At 37.0% G+C, this 18,024-nt stretch overlaps 1 protein-coding gene across 1 annotated transcript; it reads left to right on the plus strand.

The window, feature by feature from the left end:
• The first annotated feature begins 487 nt into the window (after positions 1–487).
• On the plus strand, positions 488–13,962 carry LOC127628110 (signal-induced proliferation-associated 1-like protein 1). The gene is made up of 11 exons (XM_052104798.1): positions 488–809; positions 894–952; positions 1,094–1,206; positions 3,140–3,435; positions 4,666–5,217; positions 6,536–6,698; positions 6,827–6,980; positions 11,977–12,117; positions 12,224–12,344; positions 12,966–13,047; positions 13,148–13,962. The coding sequence occupies exons 1-11, from the start codon at positions 706–708 to the stop codon at positions 13,292–13,294; spliced, it is 1,932 nt and encodes a 643-aa protein (XP_051960758.1). The 5' UTR covers positions 488–705; the 3' UTR covers positions 13,295–13,962.
• The last annotated feature ends 4,062 nt before the right edge of the window (positions 13,963–18,024 follow it).

Genomic DNA, 18,024 nt, shown 5'->3' on the forward strand with positions numbered 1-18,024 from the left:
TCCAAAAATTATTTTTAGAAGAACATTTCAGCTCTGTAGATCCATACAATGCAAGCTAATGGAAAACAACTTTTTTTAAGATTCAGAAACATAAAGGTAACCTATATAACTCCAGTGGTAAAATCCATATCTTTAGAAGCGATAAACTGTAAGAGTGGGTGAGAAACAGATCAATATTTAAGTCTTTTTTTACTTTCAGTCTCCAACAAGCACATCCATTATAATGAACTTTAGAGTGCACTTCATCAATGCATTCCTTTATTTAAAAGTAACAGATAAAGTATATTCTTACAATAAGGTTTGATATATTCTGGGTAGCCACAAACTGAATGAAAATCTTATATTTTCATGTTCTTTAACTTACTGCCATGCACACAACTGCATGATGTTGCCTGGAGCAAACAAGCACAGCACTGACAACAACCAACACATCAGACAACACAATCCTGTCCTCTGTTTCATTCAGCTGCTATAGAGCCAACACAGCTCTTCTCCTGCTCTCTCTTCGCTTGCTCAGTTGAATTGGAACACTCTGTACCATCGTTTGGTCCTCCTAATCCACAACCAGAGATTTCTGATGACTTAAACATGTCGAGAAAGATTCTTACATGAACATTTTTCAGTTTAAACATCTTGCATACTATCTTTTTAGTTTAAAATATTTTGCTTTAATTTATAGGTAAATGAAAGTTAGTGAGGAAAAACATGGAATCCGAGAAGATGACTGCGTTATTCTGGGATCTGGATTACTCTGTGTCTACAATTCCTCCACAGGCTCCACCTCTACATTTGACCAGTTCTGAATTCAGGTATACCAGCCTTATGAGGTAAAATCTAAACATTTTTCAATACTGTCTTGTTTGACCTGGTAAAATGACCTCTCTTCTTTTCAGTTCTGTTGATCATAGCTCTCACATGCAAAATAGCCACAACAGCTTGGATTGGACTTCAAGTGAGTATGTGGAGTTCACAAGATTAAACCCTTCCAGAACAAATAATACAGGTCTGGCAGCATGTTCTGGATCTTCTGTTAGACAACAAGAAATATGTTATTTTGCTAAGTGTAATTTGCCACTGAAATGTTTCATTTCAGAAGGAGAGTGGCATATGGTAACAGCCACTCGCTCATTGCTTGGCAGGGAGAGAAGAGGCCAGAGGGCGAGCCTGCAGGACCAAAAGACGGTGTCCTATAACAGCTTGCCAAGAGTGAGTTTTAATTCTTCGTACTGTATGACCCTTACTAAGCCACACCTTAAAAACGTTACTGACAAATCCTAACTAAGCAACTTTTTTCTAAATGTAAGTCTGTTAAATTCCTGTTTGTTTAGATAATTTCAGTAAAATTTCATTTAAAACTATCCAAAAATATGCTAAAACGGTGTTGCAGAGACACTTTTTCCATATAATCAAATAAATCTTGAGAAGTGCATGCTCTGGATTAAGCTACATTCTTAAAAATAAAGGTTCTTAAATGGTTCTTTGTTGGGGTGTGTGGTTCCATGAAGAATATTTAACATCAACTGACCCTTTGGCAAGTATTCTTTTTAGTACCTGAAATGGTCATTTGTGGCAAAAAATGGTTCTTTAAAGAACCTGTCACTAAAAGGTTTTGTTGTAGAACCAAAAAAGGTTCTTCTATGACATTTCTGCATCTTTAGGCATATCCTTTTGGTCTTTGGTCGTCTGTCATGAGGGTATGGAATACAATCCCATGAAGCATTGCGAATTATGCCATTTGAATAATAAACTATGGGTATATATTAAACCATTGATTTAGGGTTATTGACTATAGGTATAGAAACAATCTATTTTATGCTTATTGCAAAATATTCCAATAAACAGGTACAAATGCGTTAATAGTTAAAAGGTTGAAGAGACACTGGATTACGTCATTCACAGTGCGTCATTAAAATGGGCAGTCATTTTGTGTAGGTCCCCCTCCTGCCGCCAAAACAGCGCCAACCCACAGAGCTGTTATCTGAGTTACAGTAGACCTTATCAGATCAAACCAGTCTGGCCATTCTCTGATGGCCTCTCTCATCAACAAGCCATTTCCATCCACAAAACTGAAACTCACTGGATGTTTTTTGTTTTTGGCACCCTTCTGTGTAAACTCTAGAGACTGTTGTGTGTAACAATCCCAGGAGATCAGCAGTTACAGAAATACTCAAACCAGCCCATCTGGCACCAAACATCATGCCAGGGTCAAATTTATTGGGATCACATTTTTTACATATTCTGATGGTTGATGTGAACGTTAACTGAAGCTCCTGACTTGTATCTGCATAATTGTATGCACTGCACTGCTGCCACATGATTGGCTGATTAGATAATCACATGGATGATTGTTGGTGTCAGACAGGCTGGTTTGAGTATTTCTGTAACTGCTGATCTCCTGGGATTTTCACACACAACAGTCTCTAGAATTACTCCGAATTACTCCCAAAAACAAAAAACATCCAGTGAGCGGCAGTTTTGTGGACAGAAATGCCTTGTTGATGAGAGAGGAAAACAGAGAATGGCCAGACTGGTTTGAACTGACAAAGTCTTCGGTAACTCTTGTTGGTGCTTTTTTGGTGATACGATGGGGACCTACGCAATATTAGGCAGGTGGTTAATAATAATAATAATAATAATAATAATAATAATAATACATTTTATTTATAATGCACTTTACATTTCAACTAAATCTCAAAGTGCTAAGTGGTTTTAATGTTGTTGCTTATAGGTGTAAGTTATCACTGAAAATCAATTAGTCTATGGAAAAAAGTGATAGATTTTTTACTTACAGAACTGTTGCACTCTATTACATCAGTAAAGACACCAAGGTAAAGATGCTTTGCAATGTAACACTACATTAATTTCCCACATAATAATATCAATATTACATATTATATAATAACATCAGAATAATATCAATATGATTATCAACAATTAGAGCATGTTGTATTGGAAAATTGCTCTGTTTACAGAAATATCCAATTTGTTCCTATTGGGACATTCTGTAATGCTAGTCTGAGCAAGTAATTTTAACCAAAGGGGGTGGAGCCTAGCAAAGTGTCAAGTAACAATTAAACCAAAGATTTTAGGTGTACCATAAATAAAGTTATTGTAAAAACGTCATCTTTTTTCTTCATAGGCACATTTTCTACAGCCAAATAGAGAATCAAGTGCATTTTCACCCTACACTAATGACTTTTGGTTGAATGGTAGAGATGCCAAGAACATTGCTGAGTCTCCCAGGAATGGTCCTGAAATATATCATCTGACACGGGCAGGCTTCTACAGTCCACAGATCTCAAGATCCAAGCATTTTGAAACTGGCCAGTTTGCAAAAAGAGTTTCAAAAGGATTGTCTTCTACAAACAACATTAAGGAGTTCTATGCTCACACATTACCTTGTCCGTGCTCCAAGACAGCTGTTCTCAAACTCAGGTGAGACCTATAAGAACGATACCAAAAGTAGTACTGTATGTTTAATGAAAAAATGTTTTTTTTTTTTACCATTTCTATCTATGTAAATAAAAAATATATTTACACACCACAAAAGTTTTAAAAGGAATAGTTAACCTAAAAATTACAATTCAGTCATCATTTACTCACCCTAATGTCATTTCGAAATCTGTATGCCTTTCTTCTGTGAAACACAGGAGTTATAATGAATGGGGACAGGAGCTTTTAAGCTTCAAAAAGGATTCAAAAGCACCATTAAAGTATCGTAAAAGTAGTCCATACAACTTGTGCACTATATTCCAAGACTTCTGAAGTCATTCAGTAGATTTGTGCGAGAAACAGGCTAAAATTCTATTTGTGATTCACTGAAAATCCAGTGAAAAACTCATGACTGAATCATCAAGTCAGTGAGTTGATCTCGATAGTCAGATCAGAGTTAGGAGAGCTAGGTTGGATGTCAAGATTTTCAGTGAATAATGACTTAAATTTCAGTCTGCTCCTTGCATAAAGCTATCATATGACTTTAAAAGACTTGGAAATTTAGCGCAAAGTCATACAAGCTACTTTTACTTTTATGCTGCTTATGCATTCTTTTTTAAGCTTGAACGCTGGAGTCCCCATTCATAGTAATTGCGTATAAAAGAATATCCAGTACATTCTTCAAAATTGCATCTTTTGTGTTCCATGGAATAAAGAATGTCATATGGGTTTGGAACAACATGTGGGTGAGTAACTGACAGAAAGTAAATTTTCAGTGGACTAACCCTGTTTCCCACCACATATCTCCCCACATATAGACCCCTCCTTCCCCCCTTTGCCCTATGTGTAAAATAGAAAAGGGGTCCCACGGGGAGGGGTGCAACAGTCAGTAAAATGTGGGACATTCCCACCACTGAGTTGTTACCCTAAATTCAACAAACTCTTTCCATTCAGTGTCTGTCACTGAAGTTCTGAGTCTGATTTGCTGCATTGCCAGCTAAATCAGAGTGAAATATCGAAAAGGACAAGATATTTCTACTTGTATCGATCTATTTAAAAATGGCTTGGACATTTCAAAATGGAAGGAAATGACTGTTATATTGTAGACATGGGTCTGTCTGCATGTCTGCGATGTGTGTCCTTTTGCAGTGTATGTACCGCTTATCTAATTGTGTTTTTGTATGTATCTGCAATTTGTGTGTGTCTGTGGTCTTTGTGTTTTATTTCTAACAGCCCCTTGTGCTGCAAGCCTCAAGAGGTTAAAACTTCTGTGGTGGAAAAGCCTCTTTTGATGAGGGCTGTGATTTCTCGAACTACACCAAACTCAAGTCAGCTCAGCAAGAAAGATCTCAGCTTGCTCCAGCCAAGAGAGGATCACGACAACAAGAACCAGGACCAGAATTGTTCCAATTTGCAGGAGCCCAATATAAAACCTGTGCAGACTCCTGGTCAGCAGTCATTCAGCCTACATCATTCTGCTCAAAGCCAGAATTTGTTCAGTGGGGATATTTCTACCAAGGATCAACTTACTATTAACACGCATCTATTCCCTAAACTCCAGTCTAGACCAAACCAGTCTGCAACACTCAGTCCAAGTTTGCTAAAGGCAAGTCAAGAGAAATTTAGCCTGAATGATGACATTACATCCTCTCAGGGTGATCCTGACCAGCTCTGTGAACATCATGCCTCTCCGTCTCAACCTTATTCCATCAATAAACAAAAGAAGAAACAACAATCAGAATATCGAGATCCTGGTGATGTCAGAAACAAAAACCATTTAAAAAGGTATGAAGTTATATTAGGATGAGACAATGTATACCGTATAGAATAGCATTTTCAAAACAAGAACAGAATGGCAAACATTTATTTTAGAATTGTGGAGAGCAACATTTTTGATAATCTGCTAAACTTTAATGGTAAAGTTTTAATAGTTTACAACAAGGTAGTTTACATTAATATTAATAATAATATGAATAATTATTAATATTACTTAACACAATGAACTTCTACAATTAAAACTTTTACAGCATTTATTAAACTTTTACAAATACAACACTAAAATTTGTGTTAACATTATTTATGCATTATGAACTAGCAACTGGCAATAGTATATTAATAAATACACATTACATAACATTAAATAGGACTAATTAATGCAGTAAAAATATGCTCTTTGTTCATGATACCTAATTTATTAAAGGAATATTCTGGGTTTAGCTCAATCTACAGCATTTATGGCATAATGTTGATTACCACAAAAGTTAATTTTGACTTGCCCCTACTTTTCTTAAAAAAAGAAAAAAAGCAATATCTGGGTTCCAGTGAGGTACTTGCAATAGAAGTGAATGGGGCAGATACGTTGATGTTAAAATACTCACTGTTTTAAAAGTATAGCCACAAGACATAAACAATATGCATGTTAACATGATTTTAGTGTGATAAAATCACTTACTAACCTTTTCTATGTAAAGTTATAGCCAATTTTACAGCTTCGCTATGACGATGTAATGTCAACAATGTGGTGATGACTTGAACCACTTTACAGCTCAAATAATACATGAGTTTTAAAAGAAGAATCAATGTAAGTGCTTTTATAAAATTATAAGCTTCACATTTCTTCCTTTATACACTCCAAAAATTGGCCTCATTCACTGCCATTGTAAGTACCTCACTGTAAAATTTTTCTGCGGTTATCAACTTTATTCCACAAATGCTGTCGATTGAGTTTAACTTGCATTGAACCTGGAATATTCCTTAAACTAATGTTAACATACCCATAATGAAGGGTATATCACTTCATTTTTACTTTTATTTTAAAGTGTATCTCTCCACAATTTTAAATATACTTCTAAATATTCTGTTATTGCTCTGAAAATGCTAAAAGAAAAAACAAACAAAAAAAAAAAACAATCAAAGTAATCTGGAATAAATTTTTTTTAGTTATTTGTTTTGCTGTGGCTTTCAATATCTAAATTTTGTCATCATTTACTAATCCTCGTGTTGTTCCAAAACTGTTGACTTTTTCCCATTCATTGAAAGTGTAAGACCATGAGGGTGAGTCAGTAATGACTGGTGAACTACCCTTTACACATATATTTTTCAGTGAGATGGACGTGACCTCAAAGAACGTGTTTGGCCAGCCACGAGTAATTGCATCACTGCGAGCTCCATGTTCCCCACGGCCTGTTCGGAAGAGCACAGTGGTAGAGGAACTGAAAAAACTCATTGTGATGGATGACACAGAGGACAATGCTCAGGGTGACTCAGTACGTTATGTATTCAGCTCATATTCAGCAATATGGCCCTAACCAACAATAATGTTGAAAAAGAAGGCAGTATTCTGAGTATTGTATGTGAGCAGCATTGCCATGTTGTGTTTGCTGTCTCTTTCCAGTCATGTTCCCAACAAACAGAGGTGGGGCTTTGCAGCAGTTCACGAACACCAGGTTCATGCACAAGTTTTTTGTTATCCAGTCCTGCTCACCAGTCATATCCAGAGTCCCCAACACTCACACCAATCCATCTCTCTCTGCAAACAAGTCCCACAGGCAAGCATTATTCATTTAACCATTAGGGGTAAAGGCACAACTTTATAGGATAAACAGACTTCTTGAATATTACTCACTATAATCATATTACTTTTTTAGGGATGCACCGATATGAAAATTTGTCTTTTCACTGTCACTGGCCTCACTGTTTTAATTAATCCAGCTATCCAGTTGCTAAACACTTCCACAGTAAACTCCACGAAGGTGCAATTTATGTAGTTTAATCATGAAAAGTGTGAAACTACAAAGAAGAGAAAATACACAAGCATGAATTTCACAAATTAGATAAATCATCAAAATGAGCACACTCAAACACAAAGCTTTAAGTCATCAGGTAATGGAGAATCCCAGTCTTCAGTCTGCTTTAAGAGTTCCCGAAGCAACAGCCTGCCTTTGATGGTAACAGGAGCAATGAAACCATAAGGATCATATAAGCTGTTTACAGTTGACAGTACACCTCGCCGGGTGAATGGCTTCTTATCGTCAATAGCTTGGAAAGTAAATGTGTCTGATGCTAAATTCCACGACACTCCTAGGCTACGCTGGACTGGAGTATCTTCAAAGAAGAGGTCAACATCCTTGATATCCACAGCCCGATCTTCAGAGTGAAATGCCTCAATCACTGCAGGTCGATTGGAGATTATTTTATGTAGCCTAAGGTTTGCTACTGCAAGCATGTCTTGAGTTTGCTTCAGAGCACTAATAGCTGCGATTTCATTTGGGAAGGATTTCAGAGCATCATCAACATAGAAATCATGTTCAACAAACTCTTTAACTTCACTGTCGAAGTTCTTTTCTTCCTTCTTGGCCACTCTATGCAAACCATATATGGCAACAGCAAGAGAAGGACGATTGCCAAACACATGTACACACATTCTGTATTCCACTATTTTTTTACCAGGGTCATTGTCTTGATACCAGAGAAAGCGCAGGAAATCTCTGTGATCCTTTCTGACTAAAAAACAGTGGAACATATGCTGAATGTCAGCGTTGATCGCCACTGGCTCCCTACGAAATCTTAGCAACACTCCCAGGAGGGTATTGTTGAGATCTGGCCCCTTAAGTAGGATATCATTCAATGAGACTCCATCATAAGGTGCACTAGAATCAAAGACCACACGGATCTTGCTTGGCTTCTTCGGATGATAAACACCAAACAATGGCAGATACCAGCATTCTTGGTCTTTCTTGAGTGGGGGAGCAATTTCTGCATGTCCTTTAGAGAACATGTTCTCCATAAACTCAAGAAAATGAGCTTTCATTTGAGGACGTTTGTCCAAAGTATGACGAAGTGAGGAAAGACGGCTGTAAGCATACTTTCTGTTATTTGGAAGCCTTCTTCTGGGAACCTGAAATGGCAAAGGAGCCACCCAGCCATTGGATTCATCTTGGTAGAACTCTTTGTCCATTATGCGTAGAAACCTGTCATCGTCCACTCACAGTGCAAGCTTGTGATCTCTGGATGTACGAACAAAGATTGATTGGCCTAGCTTCTCGCTTGCACATGTTGCTAAAGCACTTACACTTTTTGATGCAAGATGATCTTGAAACTGAAATTTTGTGCCATACTGCTCTTTTACATGGAACTGACTTTCACAAGGCCAGAGTAAACTGGGGCGACCACTTTCAAGTATGGAGGTCTTAAAAACATCTACATGAGCAGGTCGATGAGCACCTCCAAGACATACGTCTCCTATAACTACCCATCCAAGATCTAACTTTTGAGCAAATAAAGCCTTGGGTGGACCATCAATCTGTTGACGGACCTTGTGGACCTTAATGAGGTCCCTACCAAGGAGGAGAAGGATGTTAGCATCTGGGTCTAGGGACGGTATTTCATGAGCAATATCCCTCAGGTGACTGAAATGACGTGCTGCATCTGGGGTAGGAATTTCAGAACGAATGTTAGGAATCTGATTGCACTCTAGCAGTGTAGGAAGATGAAGGCTTACACTCTTATCCAATGATTCCACAATGTAGCCACTTGCTCTCCTTCCTGTTGTCTCTTTTAATCCAGCACATGTCTTAAGTGAATACGGAAAAGAAGATCCTTTGAATTGAAACTCTTCAAAGAATTCTGTTCTTGCTAATGAGCGGTTGCTCTGTTCATCAAGAATTGCATACATTCTTCTGGATTCGGTTTTGTTACCGACAGGATAGACATTAACCAAACAAATCTTGGAACATGCTCTGGCACTCTTTCCAGCTCCACACACTTCAGTACACTTTGAGGTTACCTCTTGGTTGGTAAATTCATCTTCCGCCCCGCCATCTTCTAAGACAGGAGAGATGGTTTTCCTCCAAGGTGCTGGACCAGGATGTAGAGCTGACACATGACGATCACTATCACATTCAGTGCAATGGATTTCAGCTTTGCAGTTTTTTGCCATGTGATCTACAGAAGAGCAGCACCTGAAGCATACTGAATGTTCTTTAAGAAACTGTTTGCGATCCTCCAGACTTTTTGCTCTAAAGCCTCTGCATCTTATTAGTGGATGAGGCTTATCATGAATGAGACAATATCGTTGAGGATCAACAATCTGTATCCTGTCTGTAGCATCTCTTGTTTCAGACATGTTAACTTGGGTTATATGAACAGCTATAGAAGCTTGCCTGAATTTATCTGATCTTTCTCTTTTAAATTACCCATTTATCAAAAAACTGTATTTATTTATTTAACCATATTTATTTATTTAAACCACAGGTAGCTCAGTGGTAAAAGATGCTGGCTATCACCCCTGGAGTTCGCTAGTTCGCAAGTTTGAATTCAGGGCATGCTGAGTGACTTCAGCCAGGTCTCCTAAGCAACCAATTTGGCCTGGTTGCTAGGGAGGGTAGCAACCGGGCCAATTTACCCTCCCTAGCAACCGGGCCAATTTGACCCAGCCTCCTCGTGGTCGCTACAATGTGGTTCGTTCTCGGTGGGGCGTGTGTTGAGTTGAGCTTGGATGGCGTGAAGCCTCCACACGTGCTATGTATCCATGGCAACGCGCTCAACAAACCACGAGATAAGATGCGCGGGTTGACGGTCTCCGATGTGGAGGCCGCTGGGATTCATCCTCTGCCATCCGGATTGAGGCAAATCACTGTGTCCATAAGGACTTAAAAGCACATTGGAAATTGGGTATTCCAAATTGGGAGAAAATGGGGGAAATAAAATCCACAAAAATAAATAAAGCCACAATTAAAGATGAAAATATACATATAACATGATGATTGATATGAAAGAAAAAAAAAGTTATATTGTAACTAAACATTTTTGCACTTCTGTTTTTGCAGTTTAAAATGTAGCCTTTTAAGGTCTGGTAATCGCACAAGGCCAAATTGCAATTTCAATCTTAATTCAACCAATTGTGCAGCATTAGTCAAAGTCTGCTAGTTTCAAAGCATTTTTGGTGGTTTCCCTCATCATATAGCCTATAGTGCCGCTTTCGCAACTGTCACATCCATTTATGGTGTTTTTTTCTGCATAATAGTAAGAACGAGAAGGAATAAATGTTCTTATGTGTGCCAACCCTTCAACATATTGTTGCTATTATTATTTCTGGATTGTGCATTTGAATTCACAGAGTTCAATAATCACAGAAGTTTAACCATTAGTTTTTCATATTGCTGTTTTCATGCTAATAACTGACAGCCAATACTTCAATGCATCCCTACATTTTTCTGTTGTTGTTCACATATAGTGGCCCCAAAAATCTAATTTGACTCTTATGTCACAATTAAAATATCTGATTGTCATTTCATTAGATACAAATATTGAAGCAAGTGGAATCTGCATACAAATGATGATGTTCTTTAGTCAGAACTAGATGATTTTCACTGGTGGCGGTTGAGGTGATTCCCCCTATACTATGTAAAGCGCTTTGAGTGCCTAGAAAACCGATATATATAAATGTAAGGAATTATTATTAAATGAAGTCAGTTCTTTGGTGCACACAGGTGTCTTGGAGTAACCACAGGTGTTGCTCATCACATTGGACACTATGGACATGTTGCACTAAAGTTTGACAACCAGAACTGTCCAAATAATTTTGTCTTAATTTAAACAATTTATATTTGATTTTTTGATATAGAAATTGTAAAAGAAATTCTGACTTTTTTAACTTTACTTTTAAGTGTGGCTTAATCTTCAACTGATGCTAACTCAATTTAAAATGTGTGTATATATATATATATATATATATATATATATATATATATATTTATTTATTTTATTTCAGGTTTATTTGACAGGGACAATGCACACTAATGATACATAATTAAATGTACAGTGTGCCAGAATTAGCCAATAGGCTATTTTACATCTGCTGTCCCTGGACAGATCTTGATATATCACACCTTAAAAAAAAACAATATAGCTAGGACAATAACTAACAACAAAGGTTTCACCTATCTAAACACAAAAGAACACAATGAGCCGGCCAACCACATTGGCATAGCACAAGAGGCACAAACAAGCAAACAAACAAACAAAAAGGCAGGACAAGGAAGACAGTGCAGCAGCAAGATTTCATGTCAAGTGTAATGTAAACAGTCCTGACTATCTATTAACCATTTCTTTAAGTTATGTTTAAAAGAAGCGTACGATTTAAAATTCCTAATTTGAATGGGAATGTGATTCCATTCACGAGCAGCCCTTACTGAAAAAGCTGTTTGACCAAGCGCACTCTTCCTAAACGGGACAATGCAGTCACCTCTTACTGCACTCCTTGTAGATCTGAGAGCATTTGGTGCTGTGCTCACAAACTGGCGCAATACAGGAGGAGCCAGTCCATGCTGAATTTTGTACACAAGACAGAGATCTGCATATATAATCAAGTTGTCGAAATTCAATAAATTATATTTATTTAAAACATGACAATGATGATAATATATGGATTTCCTATCGAGTACTTTAAGAGTTTTCTTATATAGGGATAGTAATGGTTTAAGAGAAGTGTTGCTAGCTTATATATACGTATGCATGGGTATTCACAGGTTGTCTTTTCCCTAGAATGCTGGGCAATGCCTGAGCAGACTGAATCTGATCTATGGGACAGAGACCATCAGTCTGATTCTGAACTTCTGCCTCTTCCAAGCACGGCCTGTGATCTTGATTGGAATAGTCTTGTTCAGGCAGCCCAAGCCTATGAGAGTGAGTAATGTAGTACAAGTATGGTTAAATGTGTAGAGTCAAGATTGTCCACATATATTGGATGTGTATTAAAATGAATGACTTCAAGACCACAATATATTTACAGCACAAAGAATGGCAATTCATCTGTCGGAAATCAATCCTATACCAAGCAGGTCAGACACGCCATCCCATGGGACTTACAAGATCCACAATTCCAGTGCTTATTGCAGCGGAGAGGATACAGAGTAAGTTGGGAAGTTTTTTCAATGGATCATTGTAGTCATTTCATGCAGTTATATTTTTCATTTTCATTTTCTGTAAACATGACCGTAACTCGGGGAATTCATGTTTTAGATGTGAGGGGCTGTATTACAGAAACATTGTTTCAAAACACAACCAAAAATGGAAATGATATAATCATTTATTTACTCCCATAATGTTGTTCCAAACACGTATTACTTACTTTCTTCTGTGGAACACAAAAGGAGATGTTAAATACAAATTCGTGTAGGACTTCTTAAAGGTGTATTACAGGATAGTTCACCCAAAATTGAAAAATCTGTCAATTACTCACCCTCATGTTGTTCCAAACCTTGTACGAATTTCTCTCTATTATGGAACACAAAAGGAAATGTTTGGCATAATGTTAGCCTTAATCACCATTCACTTACATTGTATGGAAAAAAGATGCAATGTAAGTGAATGGTGATTAAGTACAGGAAATTACAGTACAGAAATTCGTACAGGATTTGGAACAACATGAGGGTGAGTAATTGACAGATTTTTCAATTTTGGGTGAACTATCCTGTAATACACCTTTAAAATTCATGTAGGACATTTTAATTTACTTGCATGGTTATTTTTAGCAGTGACATGTTCATCGACTTTCCGGACCAACTCTCTCACCTGGAAGGCATGCTTAGGCAACTGAGTAGTGATCTACTGAAGGTGAGACTCATTTAGCAGTTAATAAATGAGAAAGGTGTATACCACGTCCTCTGACAGAGGACAGGCATCCTAATTTTTACCATGTGTTCCTCTGGCTCAGGAGAAGAGAGACAAGGTGGCTCTGCTCGCAGAGGTGTTGAAGCTTCGCATTTGCAACCAGCATCTGAAAGACGAGTCCCATTGTGCAATTGCGCAATTACACAAAATCAGCAAAATTTTAAACACAACACCTGGAGATGTTGAGTAATCTAGGCCTGGAAGATTACAAATCCATATAAGCAGTGTTTGGTGTAATCCAATTACAAAGTAATTAGTTACTGTAATCGAATTACTTTTTAAAGTAAAAAAAAAAATCTTGTAATAATTGTAGTTACTGACTTAATTTAAGTTCATTATAGGGTTATTCTAATATATTATGTATGTAGAATGCATGAATTATGCCCTGCAATGTGTGAAATTGACATGAATGTAACAATGAACAAGAAATACATAAATTTTTTTGCTGGAAGTGTTTTAAAAATAACTGAAAAGTAAAGTAATTAGTAACATGATTACTTTTCAGTAAAGTAATTAATAACCCGATTACCATTTTAAATAAATAATTAGTCATTTGTAGTGGATTACTATTTTTTAACTAACTTACCCAAGACAGCATATACACAAATGTATGTAATGAATTGATGTGATGTCACAGAAAATCCAAACAAATTGAACTTTTATTCAAAGTTAAACAAAAGCACAGCAAACCAGAACAAGGTTCTTAAGGCACTTCTAAGGCTTCTTATTGAATAACAACATTTAGACTGTAAAAAAGGCTATAAAACATTTAAATATGAAACATTATAATAAATATATAAATATAGATACTTAACGATTCCCATGTATTATAAATAAGTAATAAAGTTGACAATGTACAGCCGCAATGGAGGAAGTTATTCTTTGGAAATCTTTCAATAAAAAACCCCCATATAAAACACTTAAAATGAAAACACACAAATGCAAGTAGAACAGGAAAAATATAGTAATTTTAAAATGCTATATAAAATGCCTGAGGTGCAATTGTTTGTAATCTCAACAATGAACTACACAATACAGTTATTACAAAGAGTATTAGTCTGTTTAGTTTGCTGTATTTAGACATTTATCATCACATTGTGTTGCCCACAGAATCGGAGAAAACATGAATTAAGCATATTTTATCAGGGACTAAATAAGTTGTAAGACTGCCGTTTGACAGCAGCATACAGGTCTCTATGGGCCAGTAACATATAGAGAGGACTGGGGACGCAGTCTTTGGCATTAATTTCTCCCTCGTGTACTTCAGCGCGCACATTACGGTTCTGTTGGCGACTGAAGAGCCAGGCTTTCAAGCTGAAAGAGAAAATGGGGAGCGGTTTGTATATTGCACTGTAACAGAGAGCTTGCATAAGGTTTGGAGAATTCACAGAGCCTACTTGTAGACGCGTCTCTCCCGCTTGGGCATGATGCGCCATAGATGGGCTAACTCTTTGGTGACCGTAGTGGAGGATATGCCAGGATGGGATCTGTTCCATAATAATATAGAATTCATATAAACACTCTTCCATTGTAAGATCATCATATACTGCAAGTTCATTTTCAGGTCAAGTGTGTAAATTCTGCACCACCAAACGGAACTGCAAAAAGAATGTTTTCAAACTAGTTTCAAACACTCGATACATCTTCCTGGTAGTCCCACTCTTCATTTGCACTATTGGCTATTAAATGTTGTTTTGTCGGGCCTAGTTGGGCAGCTCAAACAAACAGATTGTAATTACATTTGGTAGTGCAAATAATGACACACTTCACCTTTAATATGGAATATTTAGAAAGGTCCTGTTAATATTAGGGAAATTTAGCACACCTGATATACAATTTCCTGTTAATTCGGCAGAACATAATGAAACCATTCACACATTTCTTCTTGAGTCTTGGCTGTGTTTTAACATGCCCTCTTCTGGCAGTGTGCCTGTGAGGTCTTGCTTTTTTCAGGGGAATGAGTTGTTCTGGGGTTGAGGTCTCCTCTTCAGAACCTTTGTTCCCTTCTTCACTCTCAGATGACAGATAGCCACCATTACCAACACTCATCATGGTCTTCTAGTTTTAAATACACAAAAGATACCATGAATGCAGAGCTCACTGTAAAGCAATAAAATAAGATATATATTGAATCTGCTTTAAGTCTTTTAAATAAGATATACGTAGGTAGGCAACAAAAGATAAAGTATGCATGGCCTACTGATTCATTTGCAAGGCTGCATAGCAAACTGGGACTTTTTAAGGTGGTAGATTCTGGGGTGATCCACACGTCCTTGAATAATGCTGTAATGATAAAAAGATTGTACTGTCAGCATTACAGCAACCCTGTCTTGTTTGTAATTTCACACTGGCAGAAATTTGCACATTTGGCTCTGAGCAGATTGTGCCTAAACATTTCTGTTATGTTGTTTAAATAGAAATGTTTAAACAACTACATTATGCAGTGGCCCCAAACATTAATCTGGACACTTTTAGACACTTAAATCATGCTTAATCATTTATTAATTTCAATGCATAGATACTAAAATATCATACCAAGAGCTATCATATACCAAGTATGAAATAATTTCCCCTTAGGTTCACACAGGTGTCCTAGCAGAGTAATCACAGGTGTAGTTAATTACATTATCTATGGACAAGTGTTGAAATACTTCTTGTCTTAAAGGGATAGTTAACACAAAATTTTAAATGATCTCATCATTTACTTACCCTCATGTGTCATGTGTATGACTTATTTTCTTCTGCTGGCAAAAACATTTTAAGAAAAACATTTCAGCTATGTGGTTCCATACAATGCAAGTGAATGGGTAACACAATTCTGAAGCTCCAAAAGCACACAAATGCAGCATAAAAGTAATCCATGAATCCAGTGGTTAAATCATATCCCCAGAAGCAATATGATAGGTGTGGGTGAGAAACAGAACAATATTTAAGTCCCTTTTAATATTAATCCACTTTTGTTTTGTATGATTCCCATTCTTCGTGCATATCACCACCTACTGGGCAAGGACGAGAAATTATAGTAAAAAAAAAAAACTTAAATGTTTATCTTTTTCTCACCCGCACCTATCATAGCACTTCTGAAGATATGGATTTAACCACTGGAGTCTTATGGATTACTTTTTGCAGCCTTTATGTGCTTTTCGGATGTTAAAAATTTTGTTCACCATTCACTTGCATTGTGAAGATCTACAGGGCTGAGATATTCTTCTAAAAATCTTTGTTTGTGTTCTGCAGAAGGAAAAAAGTCCTTAATTTGAAACCTAACAAATTTATTTTTATGAAATGTTTTGCTTGAACAGTGTGTTTGTGTTAACGCTCTTAAAAATAAATGCCTCTTGGTTTGATCTTTTGTTATATAGTGCAAGGTAAGTGTGTGGTGTCCAAATCCTTTTGGGGCTATTGTATAATGACTAATGCATCTCGTCCATTAATTGTTCAAGTACATACTACTTAAAGGGATAGTTCACCCAAACATTTTAATTCTCTCATCATTCACTCACCATCATGCCATCCCAGATGTGTATGACTTTCTTCAGTATAACACAGATGAAGATTTTTAGAAGAATACATCAGCTCTGTAGATCACTATTTCAGTCCTTTTCACTATAACTGTTTACTACCGATCGCTCTTTGATGCATGTCCAAGAGGGGACTCGGTTCACGCCACCTCTCGCATGACATAAGTGCGTTGGTATGTTCATACGAGAACTGACGTGATACAACCAGAAGCTCAGCTCCATTTGTTTACAAGAGAAAGCTGTTCACAAGATTAATTGGTTATGCTTTCATTTGAACATTCAATCCCCTAGTGGACGTGCTTTAGAGAGTGACCGGCAGGAAACAATTATAGTGAAAAGCATTCAATATTGATCTGTTTCTCACCCAATAAATCATATTCCTTTAGAAGACATTCATTTAACCAATGGAGTCGTATTGATTCCTTTATAACGAATGTCTGTGCTTTTAAGTGCTGATCACCATCCACTTGTATTGAATGGACCCACAAAGCTGAGATATTCTTCTAAAAATCTTCATTTGTGTTCTGGTGACGAAAGAAATTCATACAAATCTGGGATGGCATGAGGGTGAGTAAATAATGTGAGAATTGTCATTTTTGGGTGTCCTATCCAATTAACATTAGAAAACATTGAATATCTAAAACTGTGTAGGTTCGTAGGTATCAGCTTTACTTTGTAGCGCCTCTTGTCCTTCAGGTAGGAGAGAATGGCTCAGGCCTTGCGAAGGAGATGTTAGCAGAGTAGGGCTGAGATTCAGGTCAGCTTCACTCAGGGGTGGGTGCAGAGTCAGTTTTGGTGTTGTCTGCAACATGGACCTGATAAGCAACCGCTTTTTCCATGCAATAGGAAAGTCTGTAAACATAGAGTCCTCTAGAAGAATCCCTGATCTGATGACATAGTAGTTAAAGTTAAAAAGATTTGTTACAGTAATAAAACAGTTGATTTTAGTTGGCATAATTATATGATCAATTCTTTGCTATTATTAATTGCTGACAGCCCAAATCAAGAGTCAGAGAAAATAATAATATCACACGTGCAAGAGTGCTGTTGTACTGAATGCTGCAGATAATGACAGCCATGTTGATATTCAGTACAACTATCTACTCAAGGTCAAATATACAAACCCAGAAGGAAGTGCATCCAAAAGCTTTCTCCCTGGGCCTCCATCCTCACTTCCCCTTTGATCGTTACATGTAATCCAGGGAGATTCATTGTCTGCAGAGCTCCCTGATAAAAAAAACAAAAACAAACAAAAAACACCAGTTTTCTTTTAACTTCCAGTGTTAGGTTTTAATTTCAATCTTATGTCATTTTGAAATCAAAGAGAAAAAAATATTATTTCACCTGTGCTGAAAGAGGAAGTTGTGGAATTATAATGTTGATATCCTTGTGGCGGCTC

The sequence above is a fragment of the Xyrauchen texanus genome, chromosome 34, assembly GCF_025860055.1.
Source record: "Xyrauchen texanus isolate HMW12.3.18 chromosome 34, RBS_HiC_50CHRs, whole genome shotgun sequence".
In the NCBI taxonomy this organism is placed as follows: domain Eukaryota; kingdom Metazoa; phylum Chordata; class Actinopteri; order Cypriniformes; family Catostomidae; genus Xyrauchen; species Xyrauchen texanus.